At 52.2% G+C, this 25327-nt stretch overlaps 8 protein-coding genes across 9 annotated transcripts; 3 read left to right on the top strand and 5 right to left on the bottom strand.

The window, feature by feature from the left end:
* Nucleotides 1-73: 73 nt before the first annotated feature.
* On the top strand, nucleotides 74-2960 carry J3458_002261 (uncharacterized protein; the record flags this gene model as incomplete). Its single annotated transcript, XM_007813682.2, has 3 exons — nucleotides 74-1353; nucleotides 1412-1621; nucleotides 1688-2960. 3 exons carry the CDS (start codon nucleotides 74-76, stop codon nucleotides 2958-2960), a joined length of 2763 nt encoding a protein of 920 aa, XP_007811873.2.
* A 1408-nt stretch (nucleotides 2961-4368) lies between these two features.
* On the top strand, nucleotides 4369-6093 carry J3458_002260 (uncharacterized protein; the record flags this gene model as incomplete). Its single annotated transcript, XM_066117210.1, has 1 exon — nucleotides 4369-6093. One exon carries the CDS (start codon nucleotides 4369-4371, stop codon nucleotides 6091-6093), a length of 1725 nt encoding a protein of 574 aa, XP_065979102.1.
* A 123-nt stretch (nucleotides 6094-6216) lies between these two features.
* On the bottom strand, nucleotides 6217-6754 carry J3458_002259 (uncharacterized protein). The gene has a single exon (XM_066117209.1). It carries the CDS (start codon nucleotides 6630-6632, stop codon nucleotides 6381-6383), a length of 252 nt encoding a protein of 83 aa, XP_065979101.1. The 5' UTR covers nucleotides 6633-6754; the 3' UTR covers nucleotides 6217-6380.
* On the bottom strand, nucleotides 6743-9508 carry J3458_002258 (uncharacterized protein). Its single transcript, XM_066117208.1, has one exon. It carries the CDS (start codon nucleotides 9198-9200, stop codon nucleotides 6990-6992), a length of 2211 nt encoding a protein of 736 aa, XP_065979100.1. The 5' UTR covers nucleotides 9201-9508; the 3' UTR covers nucleotides 6743-6989.
* Nucleotides 9509-14069: 4561 nt separating this feature from the next.
* Nucleotides 14070-15979, bottom strand: rad1_1 (checkpoint clamp complex protein Rad1). Its single transcript, XM_066117207.1, has 4 exons — nucleotides 15701-15979; nucleotides 15589-15643; nucleotides 15117-15531; nucleotides 14070-15053 (listed from the first exon to the last, which is right to left on the bottom strand). Exons 3-4 carry the CDS (start codon nucleotides 15271-15273, stop codon nucleotides 14236-14238), a joined length of 975 nt encoding a protein of 324 aa, XP_065979099.1. The 5' UTR covers nucleotides 15274-15531; nucleotides 15589-15643; nucleotides 15701-15979; the 3' UTR covers nucleotides 14070-14235.
* A 181-nt stretch (nucleotides 15980-16160) lies between these two features.
* On the top strand, nucleotides 16161-18506 carry GCN5_1 (histone acetyltransferase). The gene is made up of 3 exons (XM_007813685.2): nucleotides 16161-16243; nucleotides 16298-16428; nucleotides 16498-18506. Exons 1-3 carry the CDS (start codon nucleotides 16216-16218, stop codon nucleotides 17548-17550), a joined length of 1212 nt encoding a protein of 403 aa, XP_007811876.1. The 5' UTR covers nucleotides 16161-16215; the 3' UTR covers nucleotides 17551-18506.
* J3458_002255 (uncharacterized protein) lies at nucleotides 18232-20350 on the bottom strand. The gene has a single exon (XM_007813686.2). It carries the CDS (start codon nucleotides 19533-19535, stop codon nucleotides 18573-18575), a length of 963 nt encoding a protein of 320 aa, XP_007811877.1. The 5' UTR covers nucleotides 19536-20350; the 3' UTR covers nucleotides 18232-18572.
* A 713-nt stretch (nucleotides 20351-21063) lies between these two features.
* On the bottom strand, nucleotides 21064-25296 carry J3458_002254 (uncharacterized protein). Of its 2 annotated transcripts, XM_066117205.1 has the most exons (3): nucleotides 23503-25296; nucleotides 23316-23403; nucleotides 21064-23225 (listed from the first exon to the last, which is right to left on the bottom strand). In XM_066117205.1, exons 1-3 carry the CDS (start codon nucleotides 23623-23625, stop codon nucleotides 21700-21702), a joined length of 1737 nt encoding a protein of 578 aa, XP_065979097.1. In that variant the 5' UTR covers nucleotides 23626-25296; the 3' UTR covers nucleotides 21064-21699. The 2 variants fall into 2 exon arrangements, with proteins under 2 accessions (XP_065979097.1, XP_065979098.1); XM_066117206.1 differs by having other exon boundaries at nucleotides 21229-23927.
* Between the last annotated feature and the right edge of the window lie 31 nt (nucleotides 25297-25327).

Below are 25327 nucleotides of genomic sequence, written 5' to 3'. Positions count from 1 at the left end.
TCGTCAGGAGAAGGTACCCACGCGATCTCAAAACAGTGCCGTGTCAAATCGTGAGATATGGAGAGGGAGCGTCATGATCGTAACGCACGATTCAGAATCATCCTACGATATTGCGCCCATGCTTCGCCTCTTCGTACAGGACATTCAGCTTCTACCTCCTCCACCACTTCAAGTGAATGGGGATTTACCACCTGAATACGTGGATCCGATTGCAGGACACCCCAAGCTTGGTCGTAGAGGAGAAACTATCTATGTACGCCCGGTGGAACATCTGGAAGAAGCCAGAGACCTATCTCGTACTGAAACAGATCAAGGCCTGTACGAAAAGTCACGAAGTCCGCCAGATATCCCCCCTTCAAATGGCGCAACCGAGTTGCCTCAATCCTTCGCCGGCCGCCAGAAGCGCATTCAGACTGACGGTGAGAAGCTGCAAAAGTACAAGGATGTGAGGGGATTTCGTCTTCACGCAGAGCGAGGCTGCACCTTCTGGAGATTCAACATCGAAGTTGAATTGCGAGATAAGCAACAACGCATCGCTTATCGTATCAACCGAGGTCCTTCTATGGCATTCTGGGTTCCTCCTCGAGGACAGGCTATGAATATCATGTTCCATAGCTGCAATGGGTTCAGTGCCAGCGCCAACCCCGACGATCTTAGCGGCCCTGATCCCATGTGGCGTGATGTTCTGAATACACACCAGTCGCAACCATTCCATGTAATGATTGGAGGTGGTGACCAAATTTACAATGATTCCGTTGCTCATGAATGCAGCCTGTTTGATGAATGGCTTGATATCCGACATCCCCAGCACAAACATGTGGCTGCATTTACTGCCAGCATGCAGGATGAAATGGAAGAATTTTATCTACAGCGCTATTGCATGTGGTTCTCCCAAGGGCTTTTCAGCTTGGCAGCATCGCAGATTCCCATGGTCAACATGTATGATGATCACGACATCTTCGACGGATATGGTTCTTATCCCGACCACTACATGAAGTCACCGGTATTTGCCGGTTTGGGAGCGGTTGCTTTCAAGTACTATATGCTCTTCCAACACCAAAGCGTTTTGACCGAGACAGAAAACACGGAGCCCAGCTGGATTCTTGGTCAAGAGCCAGGACCGTACATTCAGGAGCTGAGCCGTAGCGTTTATGTATCCATGGGAGGCAAAGTTGCCTTGCTTGCGGTGGATTGTCGCACCGAGAGAACAGAGCACGACGTGATCAATAACCAGACATGGGAGACGATCATCAATAGAATGTATGCTGAGGTACGGCGTGGCCACGTCGAGCATTTACTGGTGTTGTTGGGTGTCCCGATCGCATATCCCAGGCTGGTCTGGCTAGAGAATATGTAAGTGGCTTCTTCCCATGGAGGGTTCCCTGGCAATCTCGACTGACATTGCCCATAGTTTGACATCCCGGTTGATGGATCCCGTCAAGGCTCTCGGCCGAACTGGCATGTTTGGCAAAGCCCTCAATAATATCGATGGTGGTGTAGAGGTCTTGGATGACTTGAATGACCACTGGACTGCCAAGAACCACAAACACGAGAGAAGCATAACTATGGAGGATTTACAGGATTTGGCGATTGATAAATCATTGCGAATCACGATTCTGAGGTAAATTTTTTTTTTCCCTGGCAACAAACATAAGCACAAAGAATCATAATCTGACATTCACTGTAGTGGTGACGTACACTTGGCTGCGGTTGGTCAGTTTTATTCAAACCCCAAGCTTGGCTTGCCAAAGCACAAGGACCCGAGATACATGATCAACGTTGTATCTTCAGCTATCGCAAATACCCCGCCGTCGGATATACTGGCGGATGTACTGAACAAGCGAAACAAGGTGCATCATTTCGACAAGCAAACTGATGAAAGCATGGTCCCTCTATTCCATCATGGAGTGGATGGAAAACCCCGAAACAATAAACACCTCCTGCCACACAGAAACTGGTGTTCTATTCGTTCCTGGTCACCTGGCAGAACGCCGCCCCCAACACCACCTTTGTCGACTTATGATAGGAGTCCGAGCCCACCACCGGTGGTGAATAGCAATGGCGGCGGGGGTGGAGGCGGCCTGTTTCGACGACTCTCCCTGGGGGGTGGAACACGGTCAACGTCAAATCGCTTCGATGGATCACGTACGTCTGTTCGAGGCGATAGACCTCCAGTGTCAGGAGGCGTGGGTGGCTTATTCCGCAGTTTGTCGCGGAGAAACTCGTCTGATGGTCCTCGGCCGACGAAGCTGACCCGTACAATGTCACTCGGAAGTGGCGAGGGCAAGAAGAAGGGGGTCTTCAGCCTCGGTCGACGTGGAACCAAGAGCAGGCCTGATGATGGAGGTATCAATGGGCAATGGGGTGTCCAGAGCGACGATGAGGACGGCTACTTCGTTGGTAGCCACCCTTCGCATGCCGTCCGACCGTCAGGGCTGCGCGGTGGCGGTACATATGAACACGCTGAATTCTCAGATGATGATGAGATGCATTTTACAGCTAGACCACCACTACATACCCAGACTACTGGCAACCAACCGGCAGGGACTACTAGGGGCGATGACGAACCAGACTCTATGGTGCGCCCATTCCATCGCACGCCAACGGGATTGTCAATGAAACAGTTGCGCAAAGCTGAGAAGTTTACCGTTGATCTTGAAGGCGGTCTGGACATATGCCTCAATGTGGAGGTCAATTCCAAGGACCCAACAGGTATTACTGTTCCATATAGGCTGTTGGTACCTCGATTGCAGTATGAGTATAACCCAGCAGATGATGAGCTACAACAGCCTGCCAAGGAGCTACAACAGCCGACAGGCTTCAAGAGGTTTTTGAGCTTCCGCAAGAAGCCCGAGAAGCCCAATCTGCAACAAGAACACGAGGATGACGGCGAGGAGAGCGAAGAAGAGAATGATGATTATGTGAGCGATGAAAGCTCAGATGTCCCACCACGGCGATGAGCGCCGATGGGCAAGTGAAGAGAGGATGAGCAGGGCGACACCCAGAAAAGGAAAGCGTGTTTGCAAAGGCGGGCTTACTGTACAGCTTATGATGTTCATCATGTGTTTACGAAGTTTGACGACATAAATGATGTTGGAATAGCGCAGTACGTATTTTCTCAGCATTGGGTGGCAGACGATGCAATATTTGCATACGAAGGCGTTATCGTTTTTGGAACTGTTGAGGGAGTCAAGGGACAGAATTTGGATCAATAGCATAAGCAAAAGTCGTATTGTGTGATTGAACTGTTGATCGTACTGTGGCCAGGCGGATGCGAATGATGTCTGGTGTTGGTAACTGCCCAGGTGGTTATTCTCGCTATTGTCTGGCAACCCCACATCCAGATTACATGTCCTGTACGGAGTACAAAGTACATACATACACATTCAGCGCTCAAATGCTCCTAATACGAATTGGATGGAGCAAGATTGGAGAAAATTAGGAGCAAAGGCGGGACCTGAGTGAGAGACCCTTGGACCTGAGACGTCAACCGTAGGACTGGCGCTTCCTGCTAGTTCGCTCTTTCCTTCTCCCAGCATCCAAGGCATGTAACAAAACCACCAATTCACTCCTTCCCTTTTCTTTCCCTTTTGTCCTTTTCTCCTTTTTCCCTCACAGCCAGGTAACATTTGACGGCATTCTTGGTGGTGAAGGCTCTTATTCCCGTTCCCCGTCCCTCACCACTCTGTTTCCTTTCGTGACTTGCATACTTGGTACGACTACTCTTCTTTCTTCCCGTGCATCAGATCGTGAAAGGGGGTTGGCTAGCCAGCTCGGTCCAACGCCAACACCAAGACCAACACCACAAACAACCAACCAACCACCAAAAGCGAACCCACCGAGCGGCACACGCCAAGCTCCGTCCCGGCAGCCACCTGCTTACCCTGCCATCAAACTCAGCTCCAACCAACACCCCCAGCCGCTCGTGCGATCGTTTGCTTTGCCATCCACAACCTGTCCTTTTCAACACCTTGACGGACGCCATCCAGCTTGTTTGGCGAGGCGGTAATGGCGCCAGCATGTTCAGCCGCCTAGTCATGCCCAAACCCGTTAAGGACGGGCGTCCGCGCACCTCATCCCAAGCCGTCCTTGCCTGGATATGCGGCCCAGGTAGGCGCATGGCTACGACGGCTACACTGCGCGTCGCGCATCAGATTAGGAGGAATTTAACCCCGAGGCGGCTGTTGAGCTTTCCGCATTTTTTGTTTTTGTTTTGGGTCGTGATTTTGCTATGGGGCGAAAGATGGGTGTTCGACTCCAAGGTTGCGAAGTGTGATTGGGAGAATTGGGAGAAATGGGTACGTTGGCAAGTTGCTGCCTTATCGAAATATCATATATTATTTTGCTGGTGGATAAAGCTGATGGACCATGCTACAGCCCAGAGAAGCAAACCCTCATCACCTCATCCTCGTCGCCGATCCCCAACTTATCGATCCGCACTCGTATCCCGGTCGACCCTGGCCTCTGTCGCCGCTGACTGTGCTGGTGACGGATAACTATATGCGACGTGGATATACCGCATTGCAACGCCAATTAAAGCCCGACAGTGTCTTCTTCCTGGGCGATCTGTTCGACGGCGGCCGAGAGTGGAAGACACGGCAGGGCACCAAATTTGTCGATCCAAAATGGGGTGGCGAGCGGTCTGCAACCGAGAAGAAGTGGGTGAAGACATGGCATCGCAAATATGATGATGACTATTGGATTCGAGAGTATCAGAGATTCAGCGACATCTTCTTTGCCCCATTCAATGAGGCCGGCGGTGTTCCTGGGCCATATCAGAGGGGTAGGAAGCTGGTTGCCAGTTTGCCTGGAAATCACGATCTCGGCTTCGGTGCTCAGATTCAGGTGCCTGTTCGTGACAGGTTCAGTGCTTTTTTCGGTGAAACGAACCGTGTCGACGTGGTGGGCAATCATACCATTGTGTCGGTAGATACGGTTTCGCTGAGTGCTGATAGCTCACGGTACAAGGATGAGCATGATTTGAAGCCCATCTACGGACCAGTCCATGAATTCTTGGACCAGGTCCAGGCGACCAAGCGAAAGGCTGCTCAACAGGAATTGGCAGTCTGGCATGGAGTGGATCGGGGGCTGAAGTTACGACACGAGGTTGAGGACGTCAACGAGGCGGATGTATCACGGTCACCAATGGACCCAGGAGAGGGGGCGCCTGACTTTCCTACGATTCTGCTCACCCACGTCCCTCTATACCGAGACCCCGGCACGCCTTGCGGTCCAAACCGCGAACACTGGCCACCAAGCAAGTCGACCCTGAGAAAGGATGGAACTGTCGACCCCACCGCTCGTGATGATCGCAATGCTATCAGCGTCAGTGCAGGCTACCAGTATCAGAATGTTCTGAACGACGAAGATTCGGTTAAGCTGATTAAGAAGATTGGCAACGTTGTACACGCATTCTCAGGTGATGACCATGACTACTGCGAGCTCGTGCATTCCGCTGCCCAGGAGAACGTTCCTGAGATTACCGTCAAGAGTATTAGCATGGCCATGGGAGTGCCAACCCCGGGATTCGTCATGGTCAGTCTGTTCAACCCCATCGACGCCCAAGGCAAGCCTATTCCCAACTCGTCCGAGAAAACAGTTCAAACCCATCTCTGCTTGCTTCCAAATCAATTCCACACTTACATGAAGTACATTACTTTTATTATCGTTTCTGTCGTCCTACTATTAATCCGAGCATTCCTTGTTCCCGTCCTCCGCCTCACACCATTTGCCCTTGAGCCCGAAACTCACGCGGCTCCTATGCTACCCATATACAAGGACAAGGTGAAGATGGAACCACCTGAGTACGGCGCTCTCCGCTCACCAGCGGCGGCCACGTCCGGCGCTAGGAGCCAGGCAAACGGTGGGAGTGCGAGATGGGCCTCCAAGAAGAGTAAAAATAGCCAACGATGGGGATGGAGCAATGGGAATGGCGGCCCGCGAATTACTCTTGATGACCATTTCTACGACGGTCGCAAACCTGACAGGGGAAGGAGGGAATTGCGCTTACTAGGGAGGGAGTTGTGGACGACTACGTGGCGCTTGGCCTGGTTGACGGTATTATATTGGGCATATCTGGCACAGAGGGGCTGAAACTATTGGCTGTCATGGCGACGCCGTGTACATATATATGCATGTAATTGTGTTACTAGTTGGATGGGTTGGTCACGGAGCCATAGCATTGATGCGGTTTAATAGCGTATGTTTTATTGTTACCCGCTGCATAAAGTCAGCTCCGACGCCCGAGAACTCCATGCGTGCATCCCGTCTGGTCAGCGTTCCTCGCCTTGACGGATTTTTTTTTTTAGTAACAGTTCCGCAATGCCGTCCGCGCCATGATGACATGTCCACCACCTCAGTAGCGCAGTGCTTCCTCCGCGTCACCTCCTCCGCGTGATGCCCAGCCGCTCCTCGCGCACTCTCCTCCCCACGGCGCCGGGGCTCTCTTGCACGCCCTCCATTTGAGCTTGTGCATGTGCCTGCGCCTGCGCCTGCGCCTGCGCCTGCGCGTAGGCTTGTGCTTCGGCGCGTGCCTGTTGCGCCGCGGCGAGGGCCTCGTTTGCGCGTCGGTCCTCGTAGGCGGCTACGTCCTCGGCTGTGATTTGGAGCGTTGTCGGGGGCCGGCGGAGCATGGTGGCCGCGAGGGGTGGATTTTCTTCTCGAGGCGGTAGGGCGCTGGGATGGATATCCGTTTGGGTAGATGGAGATTTGACGCGCTGTATCAGAATAATGTGTTGGGAAAGTTGAAGCTTTGGGATGAATGGTGGAGAGTCGGGGTGTACCGACGTGCAGGGTTATCACGTATTGCGTGGAGGCGCTGTGGCGTCTCGGGTCATGCCGAGTGGATTTTCACAAACTGAGAGAGCTACAACTAACTCCATTTGGTGTTCAAATACTTGTTCAATCCATGCTTCTGCTTCTCTATCGCATTGGTATCATAAAGTAATAATATCGTGCCTGCGGTTGCATCTGTCATAATCATTACAAATTTATTCTCCTCCTGCCGCCATCCATCTCAAAAGCGCTGCAATGTCTTGCTTCATACTCACACTCAGGTCCGCCGACTCGGCTACCTGTTCAGACACGCAGTCTCTCTCGCCGTCTCCTACCACCAAAGGGGCTGTCCTGGTATATCGCAAGGTATAGTGGTTAGCCGAGTCCTCCTCTGGCCTCCACTTTCTTGGGGGTGCATGACTTCGGAAGAAGCGAATGGGCTCTGCAAATGCGTAGCCGTCTTCGGAACTAACTGGGATGGGAGCCTCTGCGTCCCCGCCGACCGTAGACGGGGATGTAGATGTTATACTGTGTGACGAGAGACTCCATGGTGAAGCCGCTCCGTCCGGAATAAGTTCGCCGTGGGTTTCAAAGCCAAATGTTGAGAACCAAGCTGTCATGTCATCAGCCAGGTCATTCTCATCATCGTCATACGTGACCATTTGCGAGTCGCCGCTTGTAAGGCCCTGGATAGCTATTTGGTAGGCACCACTGTCGATGGAGTCATCCATCTCCTCATCCGAGTTGACATATGAATCCCCGACTTGGCAAGCAACGCGACCGCGCTTGACCAAGTCACCACTCTCTTGAGACCGGAGGCTGTGGTCAACACTCGGCCGGCCGGCCAGCTCCTCAAGCTCGTCTTCGGATTCGACTTCCGGTATAGTCGAAAGTCGTGCCTTGGTATTCGTGGAAACGAATCTCTGGGGGTTCTTAGGAGGGGGGTTCAAGGGGTAAACGTTACTTGTCAACACAGTGGTGTCGCTTTTGCTTCGCGTCCGTGGTACGGTGGCCTTTTGCATTGACGTGCTGGGTAAGGGAAAGTCTGCATGAATAACAGCTTGGTCAAGTGGCAATACTGATGGCTTCTCCGCTTTGCTGTTGTTCTTGTTACTCTTGGCGGAACTTGTCGTGGTCTGTTGCGACCAGGTGCTGTCAGACGAATCGCTTGAGTCTCGCCCCTCGAACGACGACGGCTGCTGGTCTTTATCTATACGTCTGGCTCGCACCTCTTCGGTCTTCTCTGGAGTCAGCATCTCATCGGCTTGTACGCGCTTGAAGCGTGTGCCAGAGAAAAGCTGAGCAACGCCATTTGATACCGCCCATCTAGCGGGTTTGGTTGGCTGCGAAGTACGAGGCTGGGAGGCTTTTTTTGATTCCTTTTTCAGCACATTCATACTTCGTGTCTCGGGGCACAGAGGAAGGGGCTTGTCTATTGGTGGCTTGGCTCTCTTGGAGGGAGTAGGTCGATTACTTGTGATGTCTTCTTGCTCTTGGTGATGGTGAGTAGTGATATGAGGAGCAGCAAAGTCGGCTGGCGTCTCTGGTCTCTTCGTCGTCTCTGACGTCTCTGGCAAGTCATGTAGCCATGACGTCAAACTCGAATCGTCCATAGTCTCGTGAACTTGTTCCAAAGCGTCTGCTGTTTCCTTGATCATGAGCTGTACTGATTGTGTCCAGGCGTCATGATGGCCCAGCGAGGGAGTCACAACCAGGCGTTCCAAGCAGCCGTCCTGCATCATAGTGACAGCAGAGTCAGAGAATGGGGAAAATGACCGTTCAGAGGGTTCTCGACTTTTGTCCATGCATTGTTCATATTGTCCGGCAATATGCTGTGAATTCCGTCTTGTTGGCCCTCGATTCTGTTCTGCTGTCGGCAACTCAGACCAACGTGTTCTGGTGACGGAGCCTGCATCCACAGAACGCTTACCAAGCGCATCTTCCTTAGATCCCTCATAAGCATGAACTGATACCGCTGGCGAGATTCCAGGAACTCGGAGCTTGGCGGGAGGGAGGGGAGACAAGGCTCGGTCGCCATCATCATCATCGCTCCGGATCAAGACGGGAGAGATGGATCGCTGACGCCTCACGCTTGGCAGCCACAAAAGTGATCGTGATGTATTCTTCAACTGCATTCGATGTGAGGGACACTCATCAAGTGACTGGGCTCTTCTGTGATTGAGTCGAGAAGGAGATGAACTAAGTTGCGGGTTTGCTGACGCACGTCCCATTGTGCCAACCGTCAGACTCTCCATCTTGCCGAGACGGGCCTGCTGCTCGTGTAGCCCGAGGGAACCAACAGAACAGCAGTAGAACAGGATATTGGGTCTGCTATTTAAAAGGGAAGTGACTGCACAAACAACCCAAGTGCCAGCGCATAAACGTACGCCAACCGTTTGACCGAAGAGGTATTGACAAAGGGTCATATGACATAATGAGACGGTTCAAGTATCAAAAGGAACAAAACGACCATGGCATGGCAGAACAGAGGGACTTTTGATACTCGAATCGGACGGCCCCCTGGGATGGACAAAACACAAAGAATTATTTCACCGCCGTGTACAGCGAGTGGGCAGTGCTTTCAGTAAGGGAGCAGTTGAAAGGTAGCAATGAAGGAGCGCCAGCCCGGTTCAAGTATCTCGACGCTGGCTTATAAGTGAACGTCAAACTGATGGGGGCCAGCCTTCTCACGTTGTGGTAGCAGCGATTTCAGGTTGGTGGTGTTACGCAGAACATGGGTCCCGAGCCCACACCTGGCCGGAAACAGGCGGGTGTCTGAGTTATTCTATCGAAAATGAATTGTTTCCCTTGTTGCATGTAGTACCGAGCGAAGCTGGTTCCATTGTGGCTGCGGCCCAGCCCAGGTAGAAGCCCATGCGGCCTGACCCATGCTTGCGAGTTCTGCTTAGCCAGGCCTCCAGCATCTCGATCGGCATGGGGGCGCAGCCAACTCCAGCTTCAGGGAACCAAGGCCAATTCGGTATGACCCTGGCTCGAAATAGTTCACTGGATGCTGTGGGTGCTGGCTGGTGCCTTTTCTCGACGCCCCGACTTCCCGACTTTGTTTGTGAAGTGGCTCCAGCGTTGGCATTTCCCTTGCATCCTTTTTGGATCAACGACTCATCATGTGCCAGAAGCGAAGGCCTGCCATTCGATCCATCCCACGATACTCTTCGGCCCTCGCTACTCATCGGCGGGTATCCGAGATCCTTCCAAGTGCCGTTTGGGAAATGGACGAAAATCGCTAGTTCTCGAGTTAGTAGTCAGAAAATCACGCATTACGAGAGGTCTATGTATGGTATGGCACGGTGGTGGTACAATGTGATGGTGTGCGTAAAGACACGGGAAGAGACAAGCGAGATGTTCTGCGGCATCATTGGTTAATGGGATGGTGCGGAATGCAGTGGGCGACACAGGCCCTAATCAATATACATGGCGATGGATGAAAGGACGCCAGCATCTAGATGCTTAGTTGGCCCAATAGACAAGAGGAACACGCCAACAAAGCCAATGACGAGATTCTCAACTTTCAAGCATGGCGGCCAAGTCACTCGACACAGCTCCAAGCCACGACGACGACCTCGTGCTTCATGGGTGTAATAGTTAGCTGTAGCAGCAGCTTCTCTCGCCGCTTCGGAATGGCTGCCTTGCCAGACGATTCCCGATGAGGGTGGACGCCTAGAGCATGGGAGGCTCTTGGCCTTGCCCGGTAGGGACGCCAAAGCACGAGGCAGGTTTCAGTGCACAAGCCGCTTCATGATCCCTTCATTTTTTGCGGCAAATGACGAGTTGCTATAATCCTCCCTTGGCACTGGCACCCGCGCGTTTCTAAATGGAGAGCGGTAATAGCAGATAGATGCACTGCAAGAGCAAGCGCAACACCTCGGCGTACTGTTCGCATTGTAACGTTCACAGCTGAGGTTGATATAACCTATATCGCGATCAGCTACGGAGTATGTGTCTTTGGTTTTTGGCCCCTTGACACGATTCATACTGTTGGTGGTAGTCTGTGCGTGACACGCCTTCCCACTGCGCATATTGACACATCATGTTGCTTTTGCGAGTGGTTGAAGACATCACATCAAGGGAGAGACCCGTCCGTTTGACATGCCCCAGGTTACACACCTAGCGCCTCTTTCGTTGTGGTCCTATACGTGCCTCTAGTTGTCCTCCATGTATCGATCATCTCTCCAGATCAGCCTAGTGGTCTGTCTGTGGCGTGCCAGTGGATGATGCCCTTCGTGACTTGCACAAGCGGCGATGACTAAATAGCGAAAATGATCACAGGCTACCAGTAGCAGGGTCAAGGACTTGGGGTTTTCAAAAGCCCGTCACTACAAGCCCACAGTCCCGGTATCATGACTGGTGGAAGAGAGCAAGATGTGATTTAGCGGTCGGGATGTTGGTGAAAGCTTGAGGCCTTGCAGAGCAGATGAAGATGTCGGGCCAGAGTGTTGGCAGTTGTGGGGCGGGAAACACCGAGGAAGAATAAACGGGAAAGGCCGCAGTCAACTGCTGCAAGCTTGAGCAAGCAAGTGCTACTGGCCTTGATAAACATGCTAGAACCAATATGTGCTAGCTTCAATGTTTATCCCTACCTCGTCCCCAAAGGCTTCGTCGGCCGCGTGCTCATTACACCATGAACACTCTTCTTGAAGACACCGGATTCCTATCAGAGGTATAAGGGGTAGTGTGGCCTCAATTGCAGGAGCACAGACTTGAACCACCCTCACATGCAGCAGAAAACCCGCCTACGTGCGTCGCTGTGCGTACAGAGTGCATGAGCCTCATATTATCATCCCCATCACTACACTTATTCTGTTCGAAGACGACCATCTTGCAATTCTCCGTGCACGTTTGACCTCTGCCAGTCTCAACTTCGGTCTGCCGATATCGTACTTGATATCAGAAAGCCTACTTGGTCAATTGCGGCTAGCGGATCAAGTAGGCCTATACGGAGTACTCTGCGGCCCGGTAGCGGCCAAAGAACGGGCAACGACAATGATATCTTCTCGTTCTTGCGACGTCTTTCAGCAACAACCAGCCGAATATCGGACATGAATGATGCGACAGATACAACCGTCGGCCAGTTCAGATAAACCCATGGTCAAAGCTTTCTTCGACATTCCTACATAAACCATGATCATGGTCGTCGCTCATTGCCATCACTGGCAACTTGTCACAATTCGCTGCTAGCAATCCAATCTACGGATCCTGTGCAACCGTGGTCTCCCTGGCTTTCTTCTTCTTAGTCTGTCAAGCTCAAAACAATCGCTACTCCGTAGGGATATGCGCAATCGGGCACAGACCGCGTGGCAATCACAATCCCCAGAGCTGCAACGGGATGCCCGCCCCCAAAAGGAATGCCGGCTTGGTCCTTGGTGCGCGCCCAACATCGCCGGCATCGCCATGCAGTCACGTCAGAAGGCGACGGCTGCTAACTAGCCTTGGCCGAGCTTCATGGCCGTATCCCTTATGCCTGATCACTCGGTTCCGGGAGTGCCAACTTGAAAAGAGCAAAGAGTTACACTGTGGTTGATTTTATTGAACGCCTACTATGCCAAAACAAGTTGTTTTCCCTATAATAGTTTATACAGGCTCCAAAAACGCCTCGAGTCTCCATGTGCTCCATCCCCATCAGCGCCAATCAGGACATCTCGGGCCGCGACACAGCATCATCCGCAGCATCTTTCCCCAGATGCGACCCGAAACCCGGGTCCAGAGCACTGGACTGCTATATACGATGCCAAGAACTGTAGAACGGTAAAATAAAAAAGAGCAACCCCCAACGAACGCCTCACGGACCTAACCCAAACGGTCCGTGTATCGTAATCCCTTGGCAGTAAAAATAGAACGCGATGTTTCCGTTTGTATCCTCGAATAGAAATGGTCCGAGGGGGCCAAAAGAGAAGAAGAAATTTTCAGGGCTGCCGTTTGTTGGCATGTGCGTTTGTCGCTGTCAAATCGATGCGTGGCCTTGTGCACCAGTGCTCCGTTCCCATTATAGAACATGATTGGCCTCTCTCATCCTTCGCGGCGTCCCGGTCCGCAGGAACGACGACGCAGCGTGTCTAGGAAACGGAATGACTTTACCGTCGAGTAGTGCTTCGCAGTCATCCTCTGCCTCGTTGTCCGTGGGCCTCGTGCAGCTGCAGCATGTTGCGAAAAACTTGCCCATGGACGCGACTATTCGGCCGGGAAATGCGGCAACAGCCCTTAGACATTTGCCCCGGCTGGTGGCCTTCTCGTCGCCATCGTGGAGCCTAATTCCCGTGGAGAAGGCCATGGCTGTTTGGGACGCGCCGTAGGTAGTAGGCGTGTTTGTCGGTAAACGTTGGTCTTTCGAGTGCAAAGCGTGGGCCAGTGAATGAATCCGGCACTACTCCGAATATTTTCCTTTTTTCCTCGCCTTTACTGCGACGCTTCTTAATACAGGAATATATGAGTATTATAGTGCCTAGGTAGGGAAGAATCAAGGCAGCAAGGGCGGCTCTTAAATGGATTTCGTGAGATTGCGTCCGTCTCCCTCGCGCCTCCCTTAGCCTCGCCTGCGCGACGTATTCCCCCTCCATTCCTGAGCCATGCCGCACAACGGCATGTAAGCCAAGTGAGTCGGGCAGTCTCAAAAATTCATTTCGCGGCGTCGGCTGGCATGAGTCAACCACCCATACGAGAGGACTTTCGCCCTGCGAGTGAGGACTTGGCCAGTCGTGCATTTTGCATTAACCAATTTCCTTCACCCCAACACCACGGTCCTGCCTCGCAGGTCTACAAATGGATACTTGACCCACCGCCGTCACTCGTATAGTCGTCTGGCCACGGTTACGTATTCGCTGCTTTGCAGGAGGTATGAAGAATGTAGACTGCACATGCGTATACGTATTCTGTTGTATTTTGATAATCTTGATAGCGCGTACGGAGCACGGAGCCCCCGTTCACAAGTTTGCGCGGTAATGGAGCGATTGGCCAAGAATGGCTGCTCCTATTCGGAGAGCTATAGCGACTGCTGTCCCGCCTAGCTGATTATAGGCCGGGCAACTCATGAGCAAGGTACGCACTAGGACAGACCATGCTGGTGGTCTTGGCTAGTGCACGGAGGGTAAGATAAGTATTTGCACATGGACTTAGCGACGCACGGAGTTGGCCGATAAACCACCATGGCTGGTTCTTTCCCTTGCGGTGTCGAGAAGAATACATACACTGGGAGAAAAGGTCAATACTGACCTCGCTTCGCCAAAATGAGGGGTCGTGGCACGTTATAATGCACGCAAGGGACTGACAAGCCATATAAAGCACACTTTTTTAAGTCGATACAAGACCAAACTCAGAGTCAAGATTAACATACAGACATATCAGTTTCTAGGTAAATCATGACTCGAGCTCTACCCATGTTCTCTCCCTTGACAATCAGAGGTCGAGCTCGCAGGAAATAGTCATCTGCCCCTAGCCATTCAAGCGTCTCTAATCTTCTTCAAACCCGACACCTGTACCGTTCTCGTCCTCGTCTTCCTCGTCATATGTGATAAAGGGAACAAACCGAAAATCCAGAAAACTTCGCTTACCACCTTCCATCTCTACCATGAACTGAAGACTCAAGACGCCCTGTGCGTCACCCCGGAGGCTGACCTTGTTCGCGATACGCATGGCCTCTGTTGAATTTTTGATAAAGTCGAACTTGTACGTCTGAGCCCAGCGGTCGGCAATGGTGAAAGTCTCCAGCAAGTCTCTGCCCCTAGCAAAATCCACTGCGGAACTTCCCAGGTCACCACTGCCAGCGAGCGACAAAAAAGGCGAGGTCTTTGACGCCATAATGGCCAGCTTATCAGGAGCCGTGGGAGATATTTCCGCCAAACAATCCAATAAGGAACGTGACGACATGATTATTTTGAACGACATCTCCTCTCGATTGAATGGAATATCGTCTGGCAATTCCGGCACATATGTCGTTAATCCTGCCGTGGTCTTCACCCCAGCTTCTTCAATGGTGATTTTGAAAGCATCTCCTGCTTCGCTGTAAAGTAGTGTACAGGTGCCGGATATTCCAAGAGCTTGGTTGCTGAATGCATCTGGTCTGTAGTTTCTCAAGTTACTCCGATAAGGGTCTTGCTCTGCCTTCTGCGCCCGAGTCGCTACATCCACAGCTCCAAATATTTGGAGTACTTCAAGAAATGATGCCAACGAGATTTGGAAATTTGGTAAATCGACTGCTTCTTCGTCGTCAGAGAGCGGCAGGTTGAGACTATATGCTGAAAACAGCCCCTTGTCAAGAAAAGCAACTCCTAAAATAATTAGTTAGCCGTGTGACGGCTACGGGGCCATGAAGATGTGAGGAAATGAGTTACCTTGCATTACCCTCGAATGATCGGCGGCAAATCGAATACCTTCCTCAGTTATCTGGACATGGACTCTTGGAGCAAAGTTAATACACCGAAGCAGCTGATACAACGGCCGTGTAGACGTAGCTACAGCCCGAAAGATTGGGGTCTTGTCTGGCGCCATGATTCTTGATGTGCAACGGTGCTGATCGTTGGGAGCGATGGATATCAATCGTGCGGAAACTTTTCTTTTTCTAAAATCAAAAAAACCAAACCAGATGGCAGTCGTTCAGCAGGCCTCCTGCGTCTCCTCTGCCTTTCCTCTTCCAACTAATGTACAGTAGAGACCAGCTGGCTCGTCAACCAACCAGTCAGTATAGTTATTTGGGTATTTTCTTAAAGGTAGACTCCAACTGCACAGAACATGTATACAACTCCGAAGCTATAAAATAATGTGAGCGTTGGAAAGGACGGTTGTCACCGTAGAGTGTATACGTACGCGAGTGCCAGAGAAGCTGGGATGCCAAGTCTCGCGAGGTTAAAAAGAGATCGGTCTGCAAGCTTATTAGCATCATAGGACGACCAGTAAGGCCGGCGGATGATAGACAAACTCAATGTAAATACTCCAGTAATTGCCAATCCCAACAGCATCAAGATAAATGCAACGAGGAACTGGCTGTTTTTGCCAACGGTGGGGAGGAATGGACTGCCAGCAGCAGCTTGCCAAACCTCATGCAGCGAGGAATCCATGTGCCAAGTGTTTTCAGTCGGAGCGGTATATCCCAAGGGAGTTTGAAGGAGTCGAGTAGGTGTTTCCCGCACGTTGTCGCTGGCACAATGGTTGACGATGCGATTTGGACGCGAACTGCAATGCTACGAATTGATTTATGGGTGCGACAAGCTGTCCTGACATGGACAATCGTGGCCAGAGGCAAAATAGGTTTAGCGCCAACTCCTTGGAGCTTTGGGCTGCCAACGTAAGCCGTGCACGGACCATGAACGAACACTCACTGGCATTGCTGAGCGCGAAGTCGGTCTCCACATTGATTTAGCATTCGCATCACCTCTCTACGTCAGTACCACCAACGGTGGAATATCAGCGTCATAACCACAGCCATCTTCCATCATGGGAGACATTATCAAGGAGGAAAATGGTGAGCCTTAATTGCTGCCTGTGCTGTCATTTCTCCAAGCTTACAACACCCAAGGCACGAAGCGCAAGGCTTCGGAAGACCCCGCCTCGCCCGCCGCATCGAAGCGCATTAGGCATGACGAGTCTGTCGACGCAACCGAGGAAAAGAAGCCCGTGGCCATGAAACCAATCCCATTTCCTGAGAAGGTACATTTTGAGTGTTTTATTCCATCTTTCACAGTTCGGTCCGAATTAGCTAACCGCGGCCCGCCTTAGCCTGCCGTTATCGAAGAGCGCAACGGCGAAATTGAATTCCGAGTTGTGAATAACGATAACGAGCGCGAGTCACTGATCATTCTCACCGGGCTGAAATGCATATTCCAAAAACAACTTCCCAAGATGCCGAAAGACTACATTGCGCGTCTAGTATACGACCGTACGCATTTATCGATTGCCATAGTCAAGAAACCATTAGAGGTTGTTGGCGGAATCACGTATCGACCATTTAAGGGTAGACAGTTTGCAGAAATTGTGTTTTGCGCCATTAGCTCCGACCAACAAGTCAAGGGGTACGGTGCACATCTCATGTCCCATTTAAAGGATTATGTTAAAGCAACCAGCGACGTCATGCACTTCCTGACGTACGCGGATAACTACGCTATTGGGTACTTTAAGAAACAAGGGTTCACTAAGGAAATCACTCTTGATAAAAGTGTCTGGATGGGATACATTAAGGATTACGAAGGGGGCACCATTATGCAGTGCTCCATGCTACCCCGGATCCGATACCTCGAAATGGGCCGTATGCTGCTCAAACAAAAGGAATGCGTGCAGGCCAAGATACGCGCATACTCGAAATCGCACATTGTCCACGCACCGCCAAAGGAGTGGAAGAACGGCGTCAGAGAAATCGACCCTTTGGATATCCCTGCCATTCGCGCATCCGGCTGGTCCCCCGACATGGACGAACTGGCCCGCCAGCCCCGACACGGCCCCAACTACAACCAACTCCTGCACCTGCTCAACGACCTCCAAAACCACCAGTCTGCGTGGCCGTTCCTCGTCCCCGTTAACCGCGACGACGTGGCCGACTACTACGAGGTCATCAAAGAGCCCATGGACCTCAGCACCATGGAGAACAAGCTCGAGGCGGACCAGTACGCCACCCCGGAGGACTTCACCAGAGACGCCAAGCTCATATTTGACAACTGTCGCAAGTACAATAACGAGAACACGCCGTATGCAAAGTCAGCTAATAAGCTCGAGAAATTCATGTGGCAGCAAATCAAGGCCATCCCGGAGTGGTCGCACCTCGAGCCGGAGAAATAGAATTCTTTCCACGCTCCAATGCGCAAGATCCGCTTGGTATTGTCATCGCGAGGCGCGGATACCCGTACAGAATAGTCTGGGAGTGCGGCAGGGTAGAGGCTTAGTGTGGAATTACGATTTTATGGGGATTAGCGTGGCGTTTGGTGGGTTTGGCCTTTGCGTATAACAATGATGTTTCTCCTGTACGCCGGATGGGTATCAGCGTCGAGGATACTTGGTAATATCATCAGGGACTGTCATCCGACGACGAGATGTGCCAGCACCGCATAGTATCCGGCAGGGGAACGGAAAAGGGTAATCAGCTGTAACTACGCGCGTACCCAATCCCCGCCGTGCCCATGAAGCATCTGTGTCGTATTGCCATTCGTTCCCAACCAGCCACAGTAACATCCTTGACTGCTCTTGCAGAAAAGGCAGCCGAGGCAAGGCATGACCAGTAGACTTGTATCCGCGACTTTAACTTGAAAAAAGGGCAACAACTACATACCTGCCTACCTAGGTAGCCTCCGCCAGCCAATTTCACCATATTGCACTATTGAAAAGCAAACACCAAACCAAGCTACCGTAAAACCAGAATTAAAAAAGAGCAACGTATAACGCACACCAAGGTTCAAGCACGCGCGAAAATAAAAAACCATTCTTATATTCTGATCCCGCATGATACATGAAAGTTCCAACGCCAGAGCAATCTTTGGTTCGCATTATCAACAAAGGAAAGAAAATAACCCGTGGACGTCAGTCGCATCTATTAAATCCGGTATCATCAAGATACGGTAAAAGTACCCAATAAGAAAAAATGTGACCATCTGGACAGAGATGCTTCGTCTCTGAACATTGACTGCTATTTTCGACTAGTTGCAAAGGAAAAAAAAAAGCAAAGAAATATCGTGAGATTCATGAGTATGTATATCCCGTCTCTACCCATTTTATCAAAAACGTAGGTCCGTTTCTTTTCTTATTTGTTTCCTTTTTACCTTTTTTGGGGGAGGGATCCGTGTTGTATTGTATTCTTCAAGTCATATCTAGAACGCATCCTGTGCATTGGGAAGACGAATTGTCGGGCGAGTCGCGCGGGGGAGAGAGGAGTGAGGCGCCGCGCCGGCAGCAGTGACTCGGGATATTCGGGATTCAGCACGGAGGCTAGAGTTTTCGGCTTCCAGAGTTCGGAGGAGCATGGGGTGCAGCACTTCGGGGATTTCAGACCATTGGCCGGCTCGAGCAGCGGTGAGCATGCGCGGGGGGATGAGAGCTGCTGGGATAACGGATGTGCTTGGTGCTCTGCGAATCATCTGCTCCGTCATTTGCTCGGTGAGAAGGGCCAGCTCTCCCGAGTCAATGGCATTCTTGAGCCATTGCTCCCACTCCTCGTCAAGGACGATGGATGTGTCTCCGGCCTCGCGGCGCGTTGCACGGTCACGAAGCCGCTCGTTCAGGTACACGCCGACACTCTCAAACTCGCCATCGCTTTCATCTTCCTGGTTGGCGTCGTCCTCATCGCCCAACACGCCGAGGGCCGGAATCGACGTGGTGGATTGCACCTGCTCGGGTTCAGCCTGGGTGGTGCTCGAGATCTCGGGCAGCTGGACCTCTGGGGGCGGTACCCAGTCGGATACCTCGTCTGCGGTCGTGTCTCTAACGGTGATTCCCTGCTCCTTCTCGAACTTCTCCTTTGCCCATTTGGTGCCCTCCCACTTGGTAAGGCCGCAGATTTCGGCTTTGGTGAGGCGCAGGGTGTCGAAGGCTCGAAAGAGGCGTCTGTGCCATGGCCAGCGGCACAGGCGAATTCTATGCGTCGGGTGAGTGTAATCGAGGCCGGGATATTTGGCCTCCTGAGTGTCGAGGTGTCCGTAAAAGGCATGCGTCTCCTGGCGGACTTCGGGAATGAGATGGCGCTGCAGAAACGTCTGGAAGTTTTGCGGATCGTTGTTTTTGGGCTTGGCGTAGAGCTGGTCGTACACAATGTCTTCGACTGGACGGCCCTTCATTGTGTCCCTTTGCTACTAGTTTGATATCCGGGCGTAAAATTCTGGGTATATTTCAGCAGGCTTAATATCTATCCGGTCGAAAAGTGGTCGCAGTCGGCTTTTGTAGCGGTGGCACAAGGGATTGTTGGCGGCGAAAGGGCAAAGACGAGGCAAGGACTCGCTCACTCAGCCGGACAAGTAAGCCCGTTCATGCGTGAGAGGCGGGAGAGGCTGAGATGGCGGATGACGACGGCCAAGTTGAATGCTGCCGCCTCAGCGAATGATAAAGTCGTGCACAGCTGTGTCCAAGAGTGTGGGCGCAAACGAAGGTGAAGTGCCGTATCGCACGCTCCTTAAATTGAAGTCTTGATTGATGCAGCCAAGGAAGACAAAAGAGGCGGCGGCGTGGCGGCGTGGGTAGCGTGAAGCGGGAGTGTTGCACTTGGACCGTCGTCGGCCAAGTTTGGGCGGAAAGAAAGCTGGGGGTCGGTTGTTATCGGAGCCGTGGGTCCATGTCGCTTCAATGTTCAATGTTGGGTGCTTTGTCACTTTGTCAATGCAGCCAGGCGCTAAGTCATTGAGCCAGATTGCCGTCGACAACTTGCTTGTTATGTCGCACAACAGCCCGAGGGTGGGAAAAATAGAAATAACAATAACAATTCAGGCGATGACGTCCTGATGGTTGTCGAGATAACCGGGCTTGCAAAAGACTGGGTACTTTGGCCTTCAACGTCGCCGAAAGCAGAAGCGCCAACTCGAGACTCAAAGAGTCAAGACACTCTGAATCGGGCAGCAATCAAACGCTGCAAAAATACGGAGTAGATGTCTGTAATGACGTTACACCCTGCTCGCACTTTGATATAGGGAGCTTGCCTATCGGATTAGAATATACCAGAGAATATGAAGGCAGCAAGACAGCCAGGCATGACGGGTTGGACGCCCGTGGAAACAGACCGAAGGACGATGCAGCAGCCGCAGCAATTCACCATCCTGACGGTCAGCAACGTCAAACTCCAGCGTCAACTGTTAGACTCAGCAGCCGCAGACCACGTTGGCCTGCACCAGTACGCTTTCGTTTTCCATGCCCGCCTCCGTGTCGGGCTACCAGACATGCATCCCGACTCGTGTACTCCGTAGATTTCAACTTCTAAAATTAATTTCATTCATTTTTCCATCTCGGCCAGCCTTGGCCGCAACCGGCACTGCCAATCAGCGAGTCTGTCTGTACGCCGTTTCGTCCACATTGACAGTCAGTCTTGCAGCCCAAGATGAGTGGATTCATCCTCCCTGCCATGTAACCCCACCACGAGTAAATTCCAGAATGGAAGAAAAATCCCCTCGACCGCCTTCCCGTTGGCCGCCTCTGACATGCATCAAGCTCACACGGTCCGTCAACAGGCCTTTTGATTCGTCGCTTCAGCCTGATCCCAAGTCGGGAACTAGGTGGAGTTTATATCTCAATACTACCATGAGCATATTAAACCGTTCCGATAATAACTTACCAATCATATGTTTCTGGAAAGAGACACCCGAGACTCTTATGTCTGTAGCAGAATATATATGCCCACTAAGGAAGTATATAAAATATGCTATAATATATTATATTTCAATGCGCGATAGCCCGGTACCCAATCCGGTCAAATGCTCCTTGTCTCCCAACGTCAACATCCCAACGGTAGCAAGGAGCTACAACTCATGTCATCGGGATTAAACAGCTTGAGATTGGTCTCCTGGCCCCATGAGCTTAGCGAACGGGTAACACTCGGAAAATTCCATCAATCTAGCAATAGTCACATTCTCACCCGCAATGTCTTGTGTGTTGAGTTGACCTCTCCGAAGACACCACAGCTGCTCCGTGCATCTCATCCACAATCCACTGCATTATTTTATCTGACCTTCCTTTTTTTTTGTTTGGTTACTAGATGGCTTTGAGCTGACAAATCTATTACGCTACGAATTGGCTGCCCCATACAGGGCCTTCCGATGCTAAGCACCCATCAAATTCATAAACGTGGCTTGTGGTGTCGTAAGAATCATAAGTGCGTTTCGTATATCGTTTGGACATAATCCGTCAATGAAACATATAACAAAACTTATGCAGCACCTCACAGATTCCAGTATGATGCTCTTGGTAGGGTAAATGGGCAGCTTCCTGCATCCTCATCGGCGGTTGTGTTAGGTCCCGTCAGCTATATGCGGCTTCAGGATGCACATGCCTGGCCGCCATTGCTGCTGCTGGGCTTGTTAAATCCTCCTCCGGAGAATTCCGTCTCTCCCATTTCCTCCTCTCGTCTCTCAAGCGATCTCTGTCTCTCTCTCGGTCCCTGTCGCGAGGGTCCCATTCTGGTGGGTCTCGCCTTCTATCAATATCGGCATGGCTGCTTGTCCTTCGCTGTGTTTCTGGCCGCCGTAAATAGCTCTTCTCTCTCCTCAAACCTATGTCCCTGTCTTCTTCCCAGTCACGGTCATGGTCGCGAACCCGTCCCCTTTGATATCGCTCCCTTTCCCGTTCTCGTTCTCTCTCACGCTCCTCCCGCGTTCGGCGCCTCCTCCGGCCATCGCTTTCTGTCACGGAAGGATCTCCAGACTCATCCGTATCCATGTCGGAATAGCTTCGACTTAAACGTGAAGGGCGAACCTGCTCCCGACTCCTCCGTGCGCGAATAGGCTCCGTCCCAGAATTTTGTCTTGAGCCGGGCCGCGGCCGGTCGGAGGTGAGGCCGTTTGGAAGAATACTGCTGACGGTCTCCGTGAACTTATCGCGGAGGGAGCCCAACGGGCTTGGTCCGGTGCGTCTCTTCGCTTCCTCTGGTCGACCGTCTGGTCGTAGCCCACGAAGATGGCTGGACCCATTGGAGGATCCCTGCGATTGTGAAGTAGCCCCCGTGCGTACAAATCTGCGGACAGACGGAGGGGGTGGGGAGTTTGGGTGACGCCGTCGCTTCTCTCTAGGATCCCCAACCGGCTCGTCGTCTGATGAATCAGTCATCTCGTGTCTTGGATGGCTATGCCTCCTCCCTGGGCCTGACTTCTTCATGTTGGGATTCAGATACGTTGGTGAATACCCCCTTGGCAGAGAGGGGTCTACGCCAGAGGCATAATCGGAAAAGCTCCTCCTCCTCCCTCTGTCATCTGGCGGCGTATCACCGCGGCGTGGTCTGTCTGGAGACCTCTCTGCTTTGCGTTGAGTGGCGTATCGACGTGGTACGTGAGTATATGACATGTGTCGTCCAAAATAATCTGCGTCACTTGGTCTCGGTCGCGGCGAGGAGGTGAATGAGAAAGGCTCCTGGAAATGGGCGTAGGTGAACCTTGGGGGAGGAGGCTGTTCATTTGCAGGCGACGGCCTTGGAGTGGCCCCGTCATCATTGGATGCTGCCGTCCATAACTTGTCTGCGCAACTCTTGTGCCAGCGATCAATGTCTTGGTCAGGTTTCTCCGGGAAACAAGTCCAAGGTAAGTCGACGGGGAAGTCTGCGCCGGTTTCCGGGTGTTTCAAGTTCCACTCCTTCACGGCATATTGCAAAAATGGAACGTGCTCCTCGGGTCCGAGCAAGATCTCCAACGATTCCCATCTAGAGAAGCCGCGGTAGGTAAGGGCTGGTATTGATGGGGGGTCAAAATCATTGCCTGTGGGTTGGAGGCTATGCTGGCAGCCAGTGATTTGCCAGACGTAGGAAATAGTCGAGTGCGGCGTGTCCACGAAGAGCGCTTTAGGAAGACAAAGCAAAGTTAGCATAGACGACTTTCCCAGGGCGAAGGAGGCGAGCTGTTTCTGGTCAGCTCTTGTAGTGAACGCACAGTCATAGTCGCCGCCAACAGCCTTGTAAAAGGCAGCCAGCTTACTTGGTGTGAGATGGTTTTCCGTCTTCTCACCAATCTCTAGCATCTACAGCAACACGGCGTCAGCTTGCAGGTCTTGTGACGCCAAATCCAGCTCGACGGCGGACCTCTTTGAAAGAGAGGGCAGGGTTGCATGGTGCCTTACAATGTGGCGGGCAATAGCCCTCAAAAGGGCATCGAGTTGTTTTGTAGGGCCCTTATCCTTCTCAAACATGTAAGCATATTGAACCGCCGAGTCGGGCGATGCATCAGAGGAAGGCGACGACATGGCAAGCCGCCGCGTCGCTCACATCCAACGCAATGGTTTTATCAGGGCGAGGCTAGATGATTCCGGGGGGCAGTGGAGGATGTGTAGCTGGTGAAAATTGGAATTGATTGACTGGTTGTGGGAGCACGACAGGACATTCGGAACAGACGACGGTAAAGGCGGTGGGCAAGTCGCGGGCACGAGCACATGCGTACGGACAAGACCAAATGTATCAGCAACAACTTCGAGGGCAGCCCAGATGACGACGTACAAAGACCGCCGCAGACAAGCGGTGCAGGAGACAGACAAAAGGCTGAAAAGGCAGGCAGGGCAGGCTTTAGATGCTTGATGGTGGTGGTGGTGGTGGTTGGGTTGGTGCGCGGCGGCGGCGGAATCGTGTGACTGGAGATTTCGGCTGGTCTTGCCTGGACGCAGCCTACTTTAACAGCATCAGGATGTCACACCTTCAACCAAGACGGGGTGAAACGGTGCCGTGACGAACACTGGTGTTCTCCGCAACGCTGAATGCCCAATGTGACCTGCCGGGGTCGAGAGGATCTGGGCTCAGTCATGGTGCTAAACTAGAGCCAAGTGCGAGCGGCCCGCCGCCCGTCGCCGCCGCCTAATAGTTATTAATACCAGTGGAAAGTGGGAAGTCAAGCGCCTGCTGCCCCTCCTTGGCCATGTCGTCGTCGATGTCTGTCATTGTCCACCTTGTGCGTCCGCATCGTCGCTTTCGTCCCCTTGGTGCTCTTTTGTGTGCCTCATGTGCTGGTGGGCTGACATGTGCATCCATCATCTGTGTCATCCATGTCCTATTTCGGCGAGCCACCAACTTGCCTACATACATACGTACATGGCGTGGGAAACGACCACGGCCACGGCCACGGCCATGACCACCATCACTCGGGCCAGCTACCAAGATACCTGGGTACCTAGGCTTTCACTCACCAACACATCAGACCACAATACAGCTGGCGCTGTGTCTGTGGCTCCCTGTAATGGGCGGTCAAGGCCACCCGCAGTCGGTCGGTGGCGGTGCAGCTTCTATTTAGCCTGGCCTGGCCCGGCCTCGGCCTACCGAGTAGTTACCGGTCTTGTTCTTAACGTGACGTGTGCGCCGCCATCCAGGCCAACCGCCGCGTACAAACTGCCTCACGCTTACTGAATATAGAAATAAAAGAGTCATTGTTGCTGGGGATTCAAGACGCAGAGTTCCAGATATGCGAGGCTACAAGATGCCATATGTCGAGGAACAGCTGGCGTTGAGGGCCGCATCTCGCTAACAAGGATCTGGCTGCCTGTTTCTTTTGCCCAACTCCGTTCCAGCTGCTTCTCGTGTGGCACGCCTCACAGATCACTCGCGTGTACTTGCTCCCCGTGTAGGGTTTCAACTAGACGAAATTCTAATTCAGGGAACACTACGGCGTAGCTAGCAAACACTGACGTAGGCACAAACAAGCACAAACATTGGGCAGAATTCTGCTCCCAGCTCGCGCATCGTGTGAGTAGTGTTGGCAGATGATCCTACAATGTCAGACTCCTATCCATACATAGAACATGTGCTCTTCTTACAAGTTGCACCCAGCACCACAAGGAGCAGAGTGTCTTGGATGAGCGGCAGCAGGCCGTCTTGATTACCCAGCACTTACTCCGTATGTACTCCGTAGGTATTTCACAATTGCATGATTTTTGTTGCGCGAAGACCAACCATGCACAGCTC

Source organism: Metarhizium acridum (assembly GCF_019434415.1).
Source record: "Metarhizium acridum strain ARSEF 324 chromosome Unknown scaffold_1, whole genome shotgun sequence".
In the NCBI taxonomy this organism is placed as follows: Eukaryota; Fungi; Ascomycota; class Sordariomycetes; order Hypocreales; family Clavicipitaceae; genus Metarhizium; species Metarhizium acridum.
Note: the sequence above shows the minus strand (reverse complement) of the source record. Positions and strands in the feature narration are given on the sequence as shown.

Excerpts from the sequence above, each read along its gene's own strand:
- J3458_002259 (XM_066117209.1), bottom strand. The coding sequence starts at position 6,632 with ATGCTCCGCCGGCCCCCGACAACGCTCCAAATCACAGCCGAGGACGTA.
- J3458_002258 (XM_066117208.1), bottom strand. The coding sequence starts at position 9,200 with ATGACCCTTTGTCAATACCTCTTCGGTCAAACGGTTGGCGTACGTTTA.
- rad1_1 (XM_066117207.1), bottom strand. The coding sequence starts at position 15,273 with ATGGCGCCAGACAAGACCCCAATCTTTCGGGCTGTAGCTACGTCTACA. Across the intron at positions 15,054-15,116 it reads TCATTCGAGGGTAATGCAAG|GAGTTGCTTTTCTTGACAAG; the intron begins GTAACTCATTTC and ends TAATTATTTTAG.
- GCN5_1 (XM_007813685.2), top strand. The coding sequence starts at position 16,216 with ATGGGAGACATTATCAAGGAGGAAAATG. Across the intron at positions 16,244-16,297 it reads CATTATCAAGGAGGAAAATG|GCACGAAGCGCAAGGCTTCG; the intron begins GTGAGCCTTAAT and ends ACAACACCCAAG. Across the intron at positions 16,429-16,497 it reads CAATCCCATTTCCTGAGAAG|CCTGCCGTTATCGAAGAGCG; the intron begins GTACATTTTGAG and ends GGCCCGCCTTAG.
- J3458_002255 (XM_007813686.2), bottom strand. The coding sequence starts at position 19,535 with ATGAAGGGCCGTCCAGTCGAAGACATTGTGTACGACCAGCTCTACGCC.
- J3458_002254 (XM_066117205.1), bottom strand. The coding sequence starts at position 23,625 with ATGTCGTCGCCTTCCTCTGATGCATCGCCCGACTCGGCGGTTCAATAT. Across the intron at positions 23,404-23,502 it reads GGGCTATTGCCCGCCACATT|ATGCTAGAGATTGGTGAGAA; the intron begins GTAAGGCACCAT and ends GTGTTGCTGTAG. Across the intron at positions 23,226-23,315 it reads TGTTGGCGGCGACTATGACT|CGCTCTTCGTGGACACGCCG; the intron begins GTGCGTTCACTA and ends GTCTTCCTAAAG.